The 20328-nt window shown below is 37.5% G+C and overlaps 1 protein-coding gene across 11 annotated transcripts in view; it reads left to right on the forward strand.

Moving 5' to 3' along the window:
- Positions 1 to 20328, forward strand: part of CASK (calcium/calmodulin dependent serine protein kinase) — a 379925-nt gene that overhangs the window by 229744 nt on the left and 129853 nt on the right. For all 11 annotated transcript variants that reach the window (XM_020967084.2, XM_020967088.2, XM_020967093.2 and 8 more), the window contains exons 8-9: positions 8052 to 8174; positions 15484 to 15567. In XM_020967084.2, coding sequence (XP_020822743.1) covers positions 8052 to 8174; positions 15484 to 15567 — 207 coding nt within the window. The remainder of the gene's footprint in view (positions 1 to 8051; positions 8175 to 15483; positions 15568 to 20328) is intronic.

A 20328-nucleotide genomic window follows, 5' to 3' on the forward strand; every position in this document is an offset into this window, starting at 1 on the left:
CTTTTGTCTGTGTTCCTGAAACCACATCTTATTAAAGTGGATCTTTCACATAATACTAGGCTCTCATAAGCTTTCATTTTCCCCACTAACCTAGAGTAGGAACCGTTAGACTTCTAAGTAGGTTTGGACTCTTTGGGTTTTTCATAAAGCTACAATATGGATCAGATCTTTTTTAATACAGTACCATAGGGGCAGCTAGGTGGCGCAGTGGATAGAGCACCAGCCCTGAAGTCAGGAGGACCTGAGTTCAATTCCGGCCTCAGACCAAACACTTGACACTTACTAGCTGTGTGACCCTGGGCAAGTCACTTAACCCCAATTGCCTAAAAGCAAAAAAAAAAAAATACAATATCATTACACTAAAGTTGTCTGTGTAACCAATAGATTTCTAAACCCCAGCAAAATTAAAACCGTAGCTACTTAAAAAGATATTCAAACAATAGAATTCTTGGTGAATAAAAAACTTTGAACAGTACCTTGGAATTTATTGTAAATGAATTTTCCCTTTGTTTCCAGTTTTGTTCTGGGTAAAGTGTCTGTTGGGTGTCCACCCTCTGTCTAAAACATTGGGTACCTGAAAGTAGAACCTACCTACTCTGATTGGATGCCAAAATTAACTTGTTTAACAAGAAAGATATACACAAAAAAGATTAAAACATTATGGTTTAGCAATTTAAGGTAAAGCATCCATTTTTATTGATTCTTATTTTTATAGTTAAGCTACATTAGAAATGTTGATCCTATGTAATTTTAGCTATTCTTCATCTCAGCCTTAAAATTCGATCTTTATTAGCTTGATTCCTTTTAGCCTTTATGTGTTCTGTATGAGGTATGTCCCTTATACTTGCTTTTATATACCTAGCCAGACCAGCTTTCTTCCTTCATTACCTATAAAAGTGTTATTTATAGTCTAGTATTAACTATACTGTAAACATGATGACCACATTGCACAATGTTATTTAAAGCAGTTCTGGTACGATTCAGTATACGAGGCTTCATTTCATATTATTTTATCCTGTATACTATATACATGTATTTTATCCTATATACTAAAATAGATCTGAACTCTTATCAATTTGGTTGTACTTTCCAGCAGAGTATGGATATTTTAATCCACATGAGCCTTCCTATCCTTTATGACTATTTCCCCGTATCCTCACCCATCAGTTTTCCAGACTTCATCCATCCAACATGCTGAGAACCTTCCTGCTTTCTCCTGACATTGCAAAAACACAAGGAACACGCAAACTATCTACATGTTATTCTTCTATTTTGTCATGTGACCGACCATTTTTTTCCGTCATCTATTTCCCTCATGATATACTTTGATCTAGTTCTTCATCAGAGTTGCTTATTTGTTACATGTGGCAGCCTGCTCACACCCACCATGTGCTTCTTCATTGCCCTCTGTATGGTATTCATTCCTCACAGACTGTATTGGTCAGAACCGTATAACACTTAATATTATTAAATGTTGCTTTTTGTTTGTGGGAGAAGTTTGAGGTCATTAAAGGAGCATTGTAATTTCCAGAAGGCAAGCCAACCCATTCCCTTCCCATTTAATTTTAAACTGGAGTCATCCATTTCCACTGTTTGTCTCTGATGTATGCACTATTCTGTAGGTTGCCCATCTAACTATACATTGTAATCTGGGCAGTAGGCTTTTTTTATCCACTTGGCCTTTTCTGTGTGTATAACTAGTCCGTATACTCTGGAGTGGTCACAGATCTCTTCTAGGAGGCTCTGCGGTGTTCTGGGGCTTTATTACAAACAGCACAATTTCATCCACAAACAGGAGTATCTGGAGTACCTCGCCATCCTCTGAAAATTTCTCTTCCCCATGGACTCTTTGTTGGATCCGCCTTCATGGCAGTGGTAAACACCTTTTGCAAGCATTTGTCCCTTTGTTTTATGTCTCTCCTGTTATTTATGATAAACAGGTTCTCAAATAAGGTTATATCTGTTGTTACATTTTTCAAGAAATCTTGAATAATTTTGATAATTAGATAGAAGACTTCATATCAAAAGAGTGTTTTTAAGATGTCATTTTGCTTTTCCAAATCAAATACTTTTTAAAAAAAATAATCAACAAACAGCAGAGTAGGATATTTTTCTTTCATCATTTATGTGATTCAGTATGGTCTTCTATGACATACTACTTGCAAAACCCTACCTGTTTACTACAAATAGCCTCACCAAGGTTGCTTTCCATTATATATAGATAATTCTTATAAAAAATTTATGTAGATGGGAAAGACGTGTGAGTTGAGAGTTATTTTCTCAAATCACTTTTTTTGGTTAAATTAATGAAGTCCAAAGTTACTTCTATACAAATACGTTGAGACTCAATCCTCAAAAACATAATTTTGTCCCTTCTTGCGTGGATCTCTTCTATGTATATTTAATGTAATTGAATTGCTTTCCCTATCTTCTCTTTAGTTCCACTTATATAATGTTCTTACATAATGCTTTTATGTAAACACATATGGGACTGCAGAGTCCAAATGTAGTGACTTCACCATCTTGATGGTTTTTAAAAATATATTTGTTATAGAAATAATTATAAATCTTAATACATTTTTTTCTATGTTGCCCTTATTCCATTTTCATCCTTAAATGCTGTTGGAATGAGTTTGTTTAATTGAGTCTTTCAATAAGCTTTTTAAAAACTAATTTAACTGAGTTAACCCTCTACTGCTTCTTTCTATCTTGTGTAGCCATGCTGCTCATTATTTTACAGTTTGACTCTGTTAAAATGTTTTCTTCTGAATTTAGCCTTAGTTTAGTATTCAGCAAATTCTGGTTACTAACAATAAGGTCTGTAACCTACATATGCCTTCTTCCTTGGCTACTTGGAAGAGTTTGTGAACTGTCAGATAAAATCCTTTTACATATTCCCTATTCCAGAAGTTGATGTGGCCCTCATAATTGCTTGATTTGCTGTTTGGAAAATATCTAAAGATGCTGTGATTTGGATAGGAAGTTTAATAAATAAAATGAAGGATTATCTTCTTTCGCATTAGGGAAATCCATTATATGCTTTTTTCTTCTTTCAGATGACAAGGCTAACCAAGCTGTAGGATAATTGCACATAAGAGGATTATAAACTATACTCACTCTCCTTTCAGTAGGAAGATCATAGAAAGTTGAGAAAGCTATGGCACTTGGAAGCCAAATAATATTCTGTAAGATTTATATTTATCAAAATTGACATTTTTGGAAAACAGATTTTTTTTGTCCTTCATTTAAAGGATCCATTAAACTTGAATGTACTAATAATGACTAGTCTTGTGTGTTTTACTTTAAAAGTATTCTCTGATGTACATTTTAAAAGTTAAGTAAGCTACCAAATAGTAAAATAAGAGTAAAGCGTGGAGCAATGATTAAATCAATTACCAACAGTCGGGTTCCACTTTAGATATCTTGTGCTACCCTAATGCTATTGGAGAGTATGCTTAGAGACTAAAAATTTTTTCAGTAATTCTCATTTAAGGAGCTATCAAATGAGTCATTCACTTGGAGACCTGCTATAAATCTAGCTATTTAGCAATCTATAGGTTTAGCATAAGACAGTATAGTAGAAATGAGGAGTTATGTTTAGTAACAGATTAACCTCATTCCTTCAAATTCTTTTTTTTTTTTTTGGCAAGGCGGTTGGGGTTAAGTGACTTCCCCAGGGTCACACAGCTAGTAAGTATCATGTGTCTGAAGCCGGATTTGAACTCAGGTCCTTCTGACTCCAAGGGCAGTGCTCTATCCACTGCACCATCTAGCTGCCCCTGTGCCTTCAAATTCTTAAGTATAGTTAAATAGTTTTTGGTTTTTTCTTTTTTAAAAAGAGTATGATACCAAATTATCAATAAGGAAAAATCACAGACATTATTACCCCCCCAAAAAGTGACCAATAAAATGTAAATAACTCCTGACCCACATGCCTACTTTCCCACCTCTATAAAAATTTTGTGAACATTACCTTTATACTTATCAAAAATATTCTTGATGAATGTATGAGAAGGGACCAGGCAGGTGTTTACAAACAATATTCTATAGTCAGCTACATCTTTTCAATCACACAGTTGACTAAAAGATAAAAAAAATTTGTTGACTATGTAAAAATTGATTATTTAGAATAAAATGCCATCTTAAAAGCCCTCCTCCAGCAAGTTGTCTACTTGAATGTGACAAAATCACACAAGATTTCTTGAAAGCTATAACAACAGATATTCCCTGTGAGTAGTAAGTTTCCTCTGTATTCTCCTGTTTGTGAATAATATGCTGAATTCAAGATTCAGAATACTAAAACCTCCAACTTGAGATCTTTAATCACTTTAAATTATTTGGCCTATCACAAGAAAAAAACACGCAGGGAAACCATTCCTTTATGTAAGCTATGATGTGATGTTAGATAGGCATTCCTTCAATCTGGTCAGTCAGTACGTATATCTTGAACCGAAGCTGTGGGTGTACAATGAACAGATGAATTAGACCGAAAATTAACTAGAAAGTGTATAGTGGTCACTACTTTTTTTTGGAAAATGTTATTGACAGCCTTTTATTTTTACATTTTAATGTATTTTTTCCCAGTCTCTTTCCTAGAAAGTTATATCTTATTACAGATAATGGAAAAAAAAACAGTAAAAAATTAAGCAAAACTAATCAGCATATCAACTAATTATATGTAACATTCCATACAAACTCTTCCACCTCTACAAAGAAGACAGGGAGTACTCAGTACTCTGAAAGCCCTCACATTTCTCATGAAGGGTCTGTGAAATCCCTTCTAACTCCAAATCTATGATGTTTTGTTCTCTACAAAGGCAAGCATTAATATTTTTCCACGGGCGCCGTCTGACTCTGAGACAGGAAGCAGCACAGTTTCAAAAGGATTAAAGTTGTGGGTCACCAAAAGGACATAGTGAGTGTGAGGAGATGGCATCATCACGAATAATGAACTCAGCAGTAGGGTATAAAGATTTTGATCACATAGATAGGTATGTGATTTGAAAAGGAGACAGCCGGTCATCTAGGAGCAAAAAGAGTTAACTGCATAATTTACAAGCAAGCATGGACAAGAGCCACACAAGATGAGAAGGCATGGATGGATGGTGACCTATGGTGCTGAGAAGAGTACCCACATTAATGAGATAAAAGATACATCAAATTAAATGTGTTGTCACTCTTTTCTAGGGTTCAATATCAGATGAGGTATGTGATTGCCTTTTATCACATTGCTTCGGTGGGAAGTATCTCAACTTTGAAATAAGTTTTCTGGGAATGCAATTCTGCCATAAGTTTGAGTACAGTAATTCTAATCCCCTCAATGTATAGATATATTTAGAGAGGGAAATGAAAAAGAGAATTAAACACAATATATGCTTTATAGTACAGTATACAGAAGTGCAGTGTATGTCAAAATTCATTTCTCTGTCATAACTTAAAAGGGAACATTATGTTCTAGAAGACGGATTACCAGAGTAAGATTCATGTTCTCTTCCTAAGTCTATTACTGATTTACCCAGTGACTGTAGACCACTAACTTTATCTCTCTGGTCCCTTTTTGTGCATAAAATGGTGATAATTGTTCATTGGTGTACTTTATAGAGAACATTGTTACAGCAGATTAATTATTCCAAAGAGCCGGCAAAGGCAATAACTGACATTTATATATTGCTTCAAGCACTTTTCTTACCTGTGACCCTGTGAAGTAGTTATTATAAGTTTTATTATCTACATCAGAAAACTGAGAAAGGTTAAGTCATGTGGCCATGGTTCTGCATACAGAGCTGAGATTTAAAACCATGCCTCTTCTTTACTAAGTTCAGTAATCTTTCCACTGTTCCACATTAACTCTTAGGCCTAGAGAGCTTAAGTTGAGCCTTCCTTAATCTCCCTTCACCCTTCCCCATCTGAGAAAATTCTCTCCTTCCTTAAATTGTAGGAAGATTCTTAAGCAGATATGAATTGGACTAGTTGAATCTTACATACCTTCCAGCTTTCAGATTATGTAATTCTGTGAATCTTTTCTGTGGATCTTTCCTTTGCCTTCATCATTCAGCCCATAACATATACTTAGTAATAAATGTTTGGTGACTCAATAAGAAAAAAAGAAAAAAGAAAAAAAAAAGATTATCCAGGGGAAAGAGAAGAGGGCCCAAGTTAGAGACATGAGTAATACTCACACTTAGTAAGTAATAGCAAGTGACTGAAAAGGAGTAGTCAGGAAGGTACAAAGGGGGAAAAAAGTATGAGGAATGAGAAAAGACCATTAGACATAATAAGAAATCTTTGTTAACTCTGGAGAGAATTGTCTCACTAGTTGTGGCAGGGTTAAAAGCCAGATACAGATAGAGAATTGAGCATGAGTTCCAGAAGGTGAAGTGGAATGAATAGACATAGGGGGACATGTCCCAGAATAATCAAAGTGAGGGTATAGATAGAGAGGAACAGGGAGAGGATTCTCAAATTAGTAGATACTGGCTATCGAACAAGGAAATAAGGGGGAGGTGTGACCATGACACTTTCTTGCTGTAGAATAGGGAACGATGAGTTGATAGGAGACATTTACTCCTGGGGTCCTGTGATGACTTGACATAAAATTAGTGTAGCCCTTAATCACTTTTGACTCCCAGAAGGCCAGGATCTCTTAAAATTTTTACACTCCTAGAGATGAAAAAATAAAATAAAATGGTGATCAGGTACCTGAGGGTGCTACTGAGCTCATGCATTATATCGCCTTCCTCAGACTCTTCCCAAGGTAGCAGAGGATGAGGCGTATCCAGGAGATCCACATGGTACAGTCACTCCTACTCTGAGTCCCCAGAAGCACCTTAGTGGTGCTGAGGTGCAGTATCTGAGATGGTTTAGAGGTCTTTTCATAGCAGCTCCTTTACTGCTCTGAATTCCTGAGATAATGTGTTAACTTGGTGATCCTGCCTAGCTGCTAACATGCTAACTCTCCAGTCTCCAAAGAATGAAAGCGATCCAAAGGGCTGTGGAGAGAGACACATGGTTGTTGTAAGCAAGCTACAGCATATTACCAACAATAACTTGTAATCAAGTACTAACATGAAAGTAACATCCAACTAATGTATAAACAAGAAAGGTGGTGGATTGATCATATAATGACAGCTAAAGGTGTCATACATGAATAGCCCAGGTTCCACTCTGGCAGTTTTAACATCCAGTGTTAAAAGATAAGGAGTCTAGCCTCCATGCATTCAGTCTTTTATGAAGGATTTATGGGAGGACATGGGCAAGAATCACACAGGATGGAAAAAATATGGGTGAGTGTCAAACTCTACCATTTGAGAGAGGGCATCAATGAGATAAAAAATCCCAGCAGCGTTTTATTGTACTACTGGATGTATGCAATCTTATTTCATTTCATTCCCCTTCCCAAAACTCTTATGTTCCAGCCAAACTGGACTATTCCCAAAGCTAGATTTTCTCTCCCCTGGCTCGTCTTTGTGGTCACACAGGCTGTCTTCCATCTCTGGCAGGCAGTCTTTCCCTTCTGCCTTGTATTTCTTCCGAGCTCAGCTTAGGGCCCGAGTCCTCTGAAGAATTCCCTGATCTTCTCTTCTGTAGTTAGTAGAGAAGAGTCCTTCCCATAGAACATAAGCTCTTAAGGGCTGGGACCATCATTTTGGTCTTTGTGTCCCCAGCAGCTAGCACAATACCTTGCATTTAGTAGACATTTAATAAATGTTTGCTGTTTTCTAGATAGGAACTAAAAACTGGAAACAAGAAGTGTAAGTACTACAACTGGTGTATGCTTTGAATATATGTGAGTTCATATAACAGTGTGGGCAAACTTTAAAAGATTTTTTAATTAAGTATGTGCTTCATGCATACAAAAATGGAATAAATGTATTGTACTTCTGCTTATTACAAGGCAAGCCCTCGGATGGGCTCTGGGTTATTGGGGTTTTTTGGGTACTTTTATTTACATTATAGCACTATGGAATTATAGTAATTGTTAATATCTCATTGAGGATGGTTGTTTCCTTTAAATGATTAAGTTATATCATTTCATCTTTAATATTTTTCAGATGAATCCTAGGCAGTGGAGCCATATCTCTGAAAGTGCCAAAGACCTGGTCCGCCGAATGTTGATGTTGGACCCAGCTGAAAGAATAACAGTTTATGAGGCACTTAATCATCCTTGGCTTAAGGTAAGGAAAAAAAAAAGGAGTCAGAACTTCACACAGTGGACTCTGTTCTTAGAAGAATTTGAGTTTTGTTTCAGCTGCTTTACATTCTGCCTTATCAGTCGGGGGAGGAGGGGGGAGTAGCACAAATTAAGGCTTGAGGTCAGAAAAGCTTCCTAACAATTAGACCTGTCCAGAAGTGGCATAGGCTGCTTTTGAGAGATGATGGGTTCCTCTACCTTACAGGTGTTCAATCAGAGGCCGTGTGATCATTTGTCAAATATTTTGGAGGGGATTCCTATTGTATACAGCTTGTCTGAGGTTTCTTCCAACTCTCAATTTCTTTGAATCCATGATTCCTGTTGATTTTAATATATTTCTTGAATTTCCATCTGCATTCTCTCATTGCTACCATATTCACTCAGCACTTTTCACCTGCATGAATTGGTCTCCTTACTTCTAAGCTTTTCCCACTCCATTCTACCCTTCACAAAAATATTTCTAAGACACAGAACTGACCATATAACTGTTTTGTCCAAAAAATTTCACAGGCTCCATAGTGCATCTAAGATAAAATATAAACCCTTTAAGCTGACATTTAAGGTACTCTACATTCTTGTTCTAGCCTACCTGTCTAAATTTATGTCACATTTCTTTCTTCCGTGCCAAACTGGATAACTTGTTGTGACCTGAACCCATTCCACTTTCCTGGAAGACACTGTTTCTTCCTTTCTAAGTTACAGAGCTTTTTTCCTTCAAGGCAAGGGTACCATCTTGTCCATGAAGCCTTCCTTAGTCCTGCATGTTATTAGTACCCTCTCTCTCCTCACATATACCAAAAGTTCTTTGACTTATTTTTCCTTCACCACCTTCACTGTCTACCTTGTATTATACTTATCTGTGTTCATGTCTTATTCCTTTTTTACTTCCCCAAGTGGAATGGTAGCCTCATGGGGGCAAGAACTGTTTGATTTTTGTCTTTTGATCCCAAGCGTTTAGCACAATGCCTTATACATAGTAACGCCTTCATAAACTTTTGGCAGGTGTACATTTTACTGCAATGAAATTTTTCTAGGGACAGCTAGGTGGTGCAGTGGATAGAGCACTGGCCGTGGATTCAGGAGGACCTGAGTTCACATCCAGTCTCAAGACACATAACACTTACTAGCTGCGTCACCCTGGGCAAGTCACTTAACCCCATTGCCTAGCCAAAAAATAAAAGATTTGGGGGCAGTGGATAGAGCACTGGCCCTGAAGTCAGGAGGACCTGAGTTCAAATCCGGCCTCAGACCAAACATTTGACACTTACTAGCTGTGTGACCCTGGGCAAGTCACTTAACCCCAATTGCCTAAAAAAAAAAAGAAAGAAAGAAATTTTTCTACTCACTGTTCTCTGACCATAGCCTGTATACTCAAACACCTTTACTCACCCATTCCCTTTTCCCTTGATGCTCCTCTTCTGATCTATACCTGTTGAAATACTGCTCAGCTTTCCCATAAAGCCTTCTACGAATCCTTGCCATGGAAATAACTCTGACCCTCCTCTAAATTCTTACAGCATTTTGTTTGTATCTCTTCTGTATACCTGTTTTAGTCTACTTTCTGTTGTATTTATTTTTTGCGTTTCTTATTTCCCTAACTAAATTATAAGTTCCCTAAGACCAGGGAGTGTGCGTCATTATGTCTTTCACAGCATCTAGCACCAAGCTTTCACAGAGTAAATACTCAATAAATATTTGTTGACTGTTTAAATCAAACATTTATTGACTAGCAAGATATTATAATATGGTAGTTTATTAAGATATACAGAAAATTTTGCTATTGCAATGTCAAAAAAATTATTACATCAGTTTGGATGGTGGTTTTTGGTAAATTTTTGGTAAAATTTAATTGGGGGGGGGTTCCCTGCTCTTTATAATGCTGTTTTTTTAAAGAATTATAAAAATTGTTGCCTTCAATTTTTGTCTGTTGAACAAAGTCACTGATCAAAATCACAATTTCCTACTCTTCTGTATTTCCTTTATCATTATTCATTGGTGATTGGTGAGCAGAAAAGATGTGTACTCAGTATTTATAGAATTAAGTATAGGTGAAAAATTCACCACCTACTTTTGAAGCCTGACTTCATAATTCCATCCATACAATGAAGTGGATTTTCAGGTGGCACTGAGATAAGACATCTACATATGACAGAGCAGTAATACAAGAAAATTCATAATGGTCAAATTGATGGTGTGTGCAGAAATGCTACAGGAGCCCAAAGGAGGTAGAAGATTACTGGGGGAATCAGGAAAAGGTTTCACTGAAAATACAATTTTTGAGTGGCATCTAGAAAGCCAAAGCAGGATTTGGGTCTGTCAGGAGGAAGGTGAGGGGTAATCCAAGTGAGATAAATAGGATGAACAAAAATAAAGTGGTGATGAAACAGAAATGATCTTTCAGGGGCATTAAACGACCACTTTGACTAGAGGTGTGGAAGAAAGAATGCTCAATTTGGAATTAATAATGTGACTTCGTCCCATGGACAGCTAAAGTCACTGAAGGTTTTCTAATAGGGAAGTGAAACAGGTGCATTAGATGATTAAACTGAGAGATGGGAGAGAGACCCATAAGAAAGCCATTGCAGTGTGTCAGGCAGAAGGCATGGAGGGCCTGAACTAGATTGGTGACAATAAGAATGAAAAAAGAAGGCAGATCTTGCGAGAGATACGAATGAAGCAGGAAAAATAAGTAGGACTTGGAAACTGCAGGGAAATAGGGGAAGCAATGGAAAAGAAGACCAAAAGGTGAGAGAAATTAAGGGTGGTAAGAACAAAGTAGTTAGGAAACTATCCAGGCCCACCAGGCAGTCAGAAATATGCAACTAAATGTCTAGAGCATAATGAGAGAAAGGGACTGTAACAGAAAGAGAGAGGTCCTGGGGTCATTTTGCTACTCATCTTTTAAATCTTCAGTGTACTTAAGTCAGAGTAGAACTCTAGGGACGGTAGTGGGATTTAGCTCGGGGAAAGTGCTACACTAATAAATTATATCCACTTATCTTAAGATCAGATATTTCATCTTGCTAGAGGAGGGGGGCATATTTTTTAATTTTTAAGCTGCCTTTCTAAAGGCGTTCTTGCAACAGTTAGATGTTTTCATATTTTTTCTGTCCACCTCCTGTTGGGACAACTGAGTTAGCTAAATTAGTGATTATAGCCTGTACTTTGTAATCCCAGCATTACAAGGTACCTGAGAGTGAATTTGATCAACTTTTTTAACGTTATTCTGCCCCATTTGTGTCTCTTTAGTGTCTATATCCAGGGAGATGCTATCTTGTGAATGAAATTTTGGCAACATCAGGGTTAAGAGAAATATAACTAGGAGTTATTCTTAAGGGTGGTTTTTACTGTATTCCAGTTTTAGTTTTTTTCCTCATATTTGTAAATTTTATGGGAAAATATTCTATGTCCAGTAAACTATTGTAGCTTGTAAATTTTATGGGAAAATATTCTATGTCCAGTAAACTATTGTAGCTTATTTAGGCCTAGACTCCTGAGATTATTTCAGAGGTCCTCATATTTTAATTAACAGAATAATTATTGGGCCTAGTTAATATGAAACAAGAATCAGAAGTAAAAATTTGTCTACTTTTTTTATTCTTTCCATAAGGCAGTTGCAAGTATATTCTTTCCTTTGTTCAATTATGAGGTGAAGCTAATGGATTTTGTTTTAACATGTAATCCAAAGCTTAATTTCATGTTTATTCTTCAGTGTAAGTTGATGAAATGTATCATCAGTTATGTATATGTGTGGGTATGTATGTATATGTGTGTGTATATCTTGTATTTAATCAGCTATAACTTATAATTCATAAGAAACAAAAATATCATGAGATTTTATTACATGTGTTCTCGGATATGGAGTGGATTCAGAGTTTTCATTATTTAATCATATTCTTGTAACTGCTGAATGGTACTTTTTGTTGTTGTTGTTGTTGCTTTTGGCCTAGGAGAAAAAAGGTTATTGCTTCATGTTATTCCATCCAGAAGACAAAATCGTTCACAAAATATTTACCATGTAAACACTGTCAAGATGAAAAATAGTTTTCTTTAGACATGCAATTTTTCCCTCTACACAGAGGAAAGAACAATTCAATCCAATTCACCAAGCACTTTTTTTTTTAAAGAAACTCTGATTAGCTTTATTTTTTTGTATTTTGGGGGGTTTGTTTTGTTTTGGTTTAGTTTTTTGCTTTTAGGCAATTGGGGTTAAGTGACTTGCCCAGGGTCACACAGCTAGGAAATGTCAAGTGTTTGGTCTGAGGTCACATTTGAACTCAGGTCTTCCTGACTTCAGGGCCAGCACCAAGCACTTTTTAAGCACATTCTATGTAACAGTGTATGAGGTGTTGGGGTACACAAGACAAAAATGAAGTGAGCCCTGCTCTCATGAAGCTTCTGGGTTTTTCTTGAGGGGGTGGAGGGAGGAAGAACAACTGTAGCCAGGTAGGTACAAGATCTATGTATATAACATAAATACAAAGTCATTTCTGGCAGACTTAGCTCCTGGGGGAATCAGAAAAGGCCCTGTGTAGAAAGTACCTTCTGAGCTGAACCTAAGCTAAGGGTTCCCAGAAGCAGAGAAGAGGAGAGTATTCTAGGGCATGGAGCCAATTTGTATAAATATATGGAGAGAGTAGATAGAATGTCATATATAGGCAATAGCAAATAACGCAGTTTGGTCTGGAACATATAATGTGCAAGTAATTTGAACAATCAGTCTGGAAAGATAATCAAAGGTAAAGGAATTGAAGACTTTGCATTTTATTCTAGAGGTAATGGAGAGAGAGCTACTGAAGTTTTAGACGATGGTTAAAATTAAAACATCATTTGCCTTCTAAAAAAATTTAGTTTATTCAACTTTAATCAGTGGAGTTTATCCCTTAGGAATTTTATTATAGAATATTTCTTCCGCCTTCAGAACTCCTTCCTAAATTAAGGAGGTAAATTTGATCATGAGGAAATCTTAAGAGGAAGAAGGAGAAATGGATGGGTGGAGACCATGATGATAAACATTTGGTTGAGTGGGTCATCTGCAAAACAAAAACAATTTTGTCATCACTATATACTAAAGACCCCCTGAATAGACAGAGAAAAATAGCTGAGGAATTTGGAAAACAAATCACAAGCCTGGCACAAAATCATGCTGGGGGAGGGACAGGGTGGTTATTGTGAAAGAGATGAATCAAAGGAGGGATGGGGGCTCGCCATGCAAGTAGACAAGTGACAAAAGAGAGAAGGCAGAACTCCTCTGTTCTAATGTTGGTTGCTTTCTCTGCCAAAGAAAATGTCCCTAAATGTTATGGGACAGAACAGAAATGGCTAATAGCAAAGTGATGCACATAATAAATAAGAAGATACTAAGAAAGCACCTCAACACCCTTGATTAATTCACAGCCCACCTGACCCAAATGAACACTATCCTCAGGTAGTTAAAAAATTGACAGCCTTGTTTGCTAAGCCATTGTAAGCAATAGTTGAAAGATCACAGAGAGTAGGAGAGATACTACAGAACTGAAGGCCAAATGTTCCAGGAGAATAGAATGTACAAGTTATGGGCCAGTAAGCTGGACTTCCATTCGCAGAAAAATTCTAGAATCGATTATTAAAATGATTGGACCATCAGCATCTATAACGGAAGTAGTAGTCAAAGACAGCAAGCATGGCTTCATTACAAGAGAACATTTCACATGAAGTTCGTTTACTTTTTTGATATGTGATTAGCATTCTGTAGATAAAGCTTATCTAGACTTTAGCAAAGATTTTGATAAAGTCAAAGTGGAAAGATGAGCTAGACAATAGCAGAATTGTTGCACAACAGGTTGAATGTATGTTGAAAGCACAGTCATTAATGGTTCACTATGAGCTTGGAAGAAGGTGTCCCTGGAAGGAAGCCACCAAAAAACTGTGTTTGGTACTTTGCTGTTTTAAAATTCTTATTGATGACTTGGATGAAGAACTAGATGACACACATCTTAAATTTGCAGATGACACAAAACTGGGAAGGATAGCCAATACACTGGATAGTAATAGTAGTCTAGATCTAAATAGATCTAGACAGGCAAGAACACGGGGCTGACTCTACTGAGATTGAATTTAATAGGAGTAAATAAAAAGTCTTTTGCTTGGGTTCAAAAATAGACTTTAAAAGTTTTAGATGGGGGAAGCATGTAGTTACACAGCAGTTTGCCCCCAAAAGATCTTATGGTTTTAGTGGTCTTCAAACTCAGTTTGAGTCAGCAGTGGAAATGGCAGCCAAAGAAGCAGAGGCTGTGTGGCCACTCGTTGGGCATGCCGTAGTGGGAGATCTGTCAGGGACTATTCTGTGATAACCATTCCCAACAGGAAGCCAACAAGATCTAATCAGGCAGACAGCCATAAAGTCCTGAATTTACATTAAAATCAATTATACAAATACAGTATTTTAAAAAAGAAAACTAACTTAACCGTAACTAATATGACAAAGACTGTGAGCTAAAAATGCAAAGCTGAAGCTTAAGGAACAAAAAAAAAAAAAAGCTAATTCAGTCTTCACTGAATGTACATTAACAGAAATGTTCAAAAGATCATAGATTTAGATTTGGAAAGGATCTTGAAGGTCATCTAGCCCAGTCCCTCCCATTCTATTCCCCTTTACATATGTACACACCCCATCATTTTATAGTTGATGAAACTGGGGCCCAGAAAAATTAAAAGATTTGCTCAAGTTCACAGATAGTAAGTGGCAGAGCCAGGATTTAAATCAAGATTTTCCAGACTTCAAAGTCTAGCACCCTCCCTACCTTGCCATGGGCTCCTTAAATTGGGAACAAAATTGTATTCCATCAGCTTAATTCTAGGATTTTATAATTAGATTAAATTATACATTTATTGCCAATGGACTTTTGATAACACAGCTTATAGTATGCCAGAGATAATGTTGTACATACTATATGGGTTGAATTAATCTGTTAATTTTAACAGAAACTAACCCAAATCCAATTTTAAATGGCCATAATGATTATGAATAGCTTATTTGTGTTATTTAAGCCATGTAATTATAAAACTAAAAATATGATTCCAAAAATCGTTCAGTCTTTTTATATTTTGGTTTCATTATTGAAAGTACAAAATACCATTTTAATTTCAATCTTGAGCTTTCTTCCTCTTTGTAGACTAAGCTAGTTTGTGTCTTTGATAAAATCCATATTAATTTTCAATCAACCATCATATTGACTTTGCAGTTTGGTTTTGATTAAATTTCTTAACTGTTTCATGTGATTAAATATTGGTAAATGTGTTATCTCTTATAGGAGAGAGATCGCTATGCCTATAAGATTCATCTTCCTGAAACAGTAGAACAACTGAGGAAATTTAATGCAAGGAGGAAACTAAAGGTAAGATTTGTAAAAATTAGTGAAGACAAAGTAACTCAGTTGACATTACTGGCTAGTTTCTTGTATAAACCATATGAAAAGAAGTTCCAAATCACTAGCAATTAAAGAAATGCACATTAAAGCACTTTTACATTTGAAATTATATTATTTTTAGGATTCATAATATCTTATTTTTGTTCATCTGCCTCTTGATTTATCACAGTCTTTTTATGGTTCCAGATAATCACAAAGTATGAGTCTGAATAATACATTATACTAAATTAAAGATGTTACTTTGTCCTCTTTAATTTCATGATGAAGATGAAATTTAGTAACTTTAAAACTAATCAATACTCATTTGTTGAATGTTTGCTTTATTGTTAAATTAATCATTTTCCTGTGGCTATAAACTGAATAGGTTATGGGCATTTTTAAGAGGTAGTGAATATAGTTCAATGGAAATAGCATTGTACTAAAAATGAGAATTAGTATTACCAAAGCAACTAAATAAAAGAAGTTGGGAGGGAGTGGAGGGTTGGTAGAAAAATCAGAAGTTCCAAAGTAATGTAGCCAGGTAAGAAATGAACCATTCCGAGCAAAGCTCCCTCCTCAAGTAGAGGTTTTGGAACGCAGGGTTCTGCTCCCCAATTGACCCTCTGTTGACATCACTCAACAACGTTTTCTTTGAGGTTTGCTCTGTCTAAATTTATCACTTAATCCAAATCCTGGTGATGTCACCTACTAAGTTCTAAACCGTTCTGTCTTCTTTCTCAGTGAGTTCAGTGCCTGAATCATACCCAAAGTCCTGCTTCTCATAGTCATATGCTCTCAAACACGCTAACTTCCCAGTTAATGAATCTTTTGAACTCAGATGACTCTCCTCCATTCTGCCTCAGCTACACACAGGGATAATCACAGCCATGAGCTTGCCATTTCACACAGATGTCCATGTTATGCTCAACTCCTCACTCTCTCTCCATATCTAATTAGTTGTCAACTCTGCGGCGCCTCTTGTATACTCTTCATTCTCCCCATGCACAAAGCCAACATGCTAGTTCAGATCTTTATCAGTATTTCCCTAGACTGCTACAACAGTCCAATTTGGTCTTCTTGCCTCAGATGTTTCTCTTTAATATGTCCTGCACACAAGCTCCAAAGTGATTTTCCTGAAGTGGAGGTGTGACAGACCATGTGATCCCATGCACAGGGAATCCCAGTGATACCTGTTATCTCCAAGATTTTGTTTGATGTTTCAAGCCTCTTCACAAGTTGGCCGCTTCCTGCCCTTTCAGTCAGCTTACTTCCATTCATGCTCTCTGTCCAGCTGCTGTTCATCAAGCATATCCCTTGACTCCTGTCCCCGAGTCCTTGTGCTGACTTCTTCCCCAACCCAGCCTCTAAGCAGGATGGTTCCCCTCCTCACTCACTTCCTGGAATCCTTGGCTTACCGCCTGAGGCCTTCTCTGGCTCCCCAGCTACTAGTGGTCCTCCCTCTCCCACGTCTACCTTTTGGATGATTTGTGTCGTGTGTGTGTGTGTGTGTGTGTGTGTGTGTGTTATACATATTCCTGTATGTGCACATGTTGTCTCAACCATGAAGATGTACAGTCCTTGATAGCTGTTTTGATTTTACTTTGCATTCCCAGTGCTTGGCACATACTCAGCTCCTAATTACTACTTTGTGTTTGTTTTCTTGTTCTGTATGTACAGTTTTTTATTACTTGAGACTAGTCCCCAAATTAATGCCATATCCAAACAAACTTAACTTGCAACAATAGAGAAGTTTAAATGCTGAAAGAATCTTATCCAACACTTACCTTTCCACTGAGAGGCAGTACTTTTCTTTTTCCAAAAGGCAAAAGAAGGCCTATTCTTTTTTATTTTTACATTTTTACATTTTGGTTTTTTTCCAACTACATGTAAAAACAGTTTTAACATTTGCTTTTAAAAATTTTGAATTCTAAATTCACTCTCTCCCCCCTTCTTGAGAAGGCAAGGAATTTGATAAAGATTATACATGTACAGTCAGGCAAAATATATTTTATGTATTAGCCATATTGCAAAAGAAAACACAGACACCCCCCCCCAAAAAAAAACAAACCAAAAATAATGTTCAAAAAAACCCTATGCTTCAGGTCAGCATTCAGATTTTATCAATTCTTTTTCTGGAGGTGGATAGCATTTTTCATCGTGAGTCCTTCAGAATTGTCTTGGATCATTGAATTTCTGAGAATAGCTAAGTCTTTCATAATTAATCATCCTTACAGGCTGCCATTATTGTGTACAGTGTTCTCCTGGTGCGGCTCATTTCACTTTGTGTCAGTTCATGTGAGTCTTTCCAGGTTTAAGAAAGCTAATTCCAGCAGTATTAGAATTGGTCTCTATATCTCAAATCTCTCCTCAGCCCAATCTGTCCTACATTCCATTGCCAGTCCCCTAGAGACAGTACTTTTTAAAGATAATATAGAAAGCTGGGATTGGTGGGCACATCTCTGATCCCTACAGCTGGGAAATTGAAGCTGGCTCTTGAGTTTTGGAGTTTTGAACCGCAGTGGGCTAAGCCAGTTGGGTGTCCATGATTAGTTCATCATTAATATGATAAGCCTCCAAACACAGGGACCTACCAGCTTGCCTGACTTCTGGTTCCCCTGGACTTTCTCCATGATGGCCCAGAAACGTGGAAGTTCATGCCCGTCTTGGACTTCACACCCTATAGAACTCTCCACCCTTGTGGACCTTTCCTCTGATTGACTCTCAGCACCCCTATTTAAGAAGGATACCCAGATCATGGAACTCTTTCAGCTTGTATTTTTATTCCCCAAACTTGGCACAGTGCCTGGCACATAGTAAATGCTTAATAAATGCCTGTTGGCTTGACTTGCCTAACCTTGATGAGGATACATGAATCCCCCAAGAAGTCCAGGGAACTATGTGAATGAATGAATGAATGAAAAACATTTATTAAGCACATATACTGTGTCAAGCATTATACTAAGTTCTGGGGATAATGTAAAAGTGAGACAGTCCTTGTTCTCATGGAACTCGCATTCTAATTAAGGAAGATAACAAATATAGTTCAGCTGCAAGAAGGACAGAAAGACAGAGAAAGGGTACTATCTTCCTCCCAGTCACCCAGGCTCACAACTTAGGTCTAATCCTCAACTCCTTACATCTCACCGTTAATATCCAGTCTGTTGCCTAGGCCCATCGATTTTTACCTTCGTAGCCTTTCTTGAATGTGCCCCCTTTTGTCCCCTGACACTTATTGTCTAATCTATTGCTGGTTGGTCTCTTCTCTCGAATCCATCAGTCAGCTGTCAAAGTGATCTTCCTAAAGCTTAGGTCTGATCATTGCACACACACATACACACACACACACACACACACACACACACACACACACACACACACACACACACACCACTACCCTCCATAAACTTCAGTAGTTCCCTATCATCTCCAACATCAAATATAAAGTCCTGTTTGGCATTCAGAGTCCTTCGTAAGCTACCCCTTTCCTTCCTTTCCATTCTTCTTAGAGCTTAAACCCCACCATGTACCCTTCAGTCCAGTGACACTGGCTTCCTTGCCCTTGCTCACACAAGGGGCTCCATCTCTGTCTGGGCATTTTCACTGTCTTCCTCCCATGCCTGGAATGCTTTCCTTCCTCACCTTCCTTCAAGTTCCAGCTAAAATCACACCTACAGGAAAACTTTCTTGATCCCCTTAAATGCTGATGCTTTCCCTCTATTTATTATCTCCAATTGATCCTGTATATAGCTTATTTGTACATAGTTGTTTATGTGCTATCTCTCTCATTAGACTGTGAGCTACTTGAGAGGAAGGATTGTATTTTACCTTTCTTTGTACTCCCAGCACTTACCTCTGTGACTGGAATGTAATAGGTGCTTAGTAAGTGTTTATTGACTGACTGCCTAAGGGTACAGTAGTGGAGGTGGGAAGAAAGAAGCAAAAGTGGAGATCCTTAGGGTTGGGCAGGGAGGGCATAGTAGTAGGACAAGTTGCATAAGGCCTAGTGGTTCTCCATTTTATGAAGGGATATAATTAACTCCTTGTCACTGTCACTCCCAAATCAAAAAGATAGAGTTTGTTCTAAGAAAGAGACAAACGTATTAGGGCATGTGTGTCTACATTCTTATTTCTCTCAAGCTGGCTTGACATGCATTGCATGGGAGTTACAGTCCAGAACTGGCCCAAGTTGGGATATGGGGGTACATAGATACATACTTTTTCAACCGAGATTAATATCATCCTGCCATCGTTTGCCTCCTGATAGAGGGAATACCTGTACAATCAGACCTGCCTCCCATCACACCAGACAACTGAAGAATCTAACTCCACCCAAGCCTGAACAGATTAAATTAAATTAAAGCCTGGGTTGGAGTTTGACCAGGATAAGACTCAATGCAATCTTATCTATAATGTCCTTGTGAAGAACTTTAAAAAAGAAGTTTGGGGGAGGGGGGCACTAGGAGCTCTGAGTCTCCAAGACACCAATTACCAAGAGAAATCATTTTTCGCGTTGCCAAAGTGATATGGACAGCCAGATCCACCATGTAGTCAGGGGCCTGAAGAAATCCACACCTATGACCTGGGCAGGCAGGGGTAGGGTGGAATGTTGAGAGAGAGCTCTCACTGAACCTGGTCAGCTCTGCCCTCTGGTACTCTGTGAGATCTTGGAGGGAAGAGGGCAAGCTGGAATTGGGGATGGGGAGGATGGGGTGCCACTTCCATGTAAAGAGGAAATACTTCACATGAAAT

This window comes from Phascolarctos cinereus, unplaced genomic scaffold (genome assembly GCF_003287225.1).
Source record: "Phascolarctos cinereus isolate Bilbo 61053 unplaced genomic scaffold, phaCin_HiC Scaffold_726;HRSCAF=1367, whole genome shotgun sequence".
NCBI lineage: Eukaryota > Metazoa > Chordata > Mammalia > Diprotodontia > Phascolarctidae > Phascolarctos > Phascolarctos cinereus.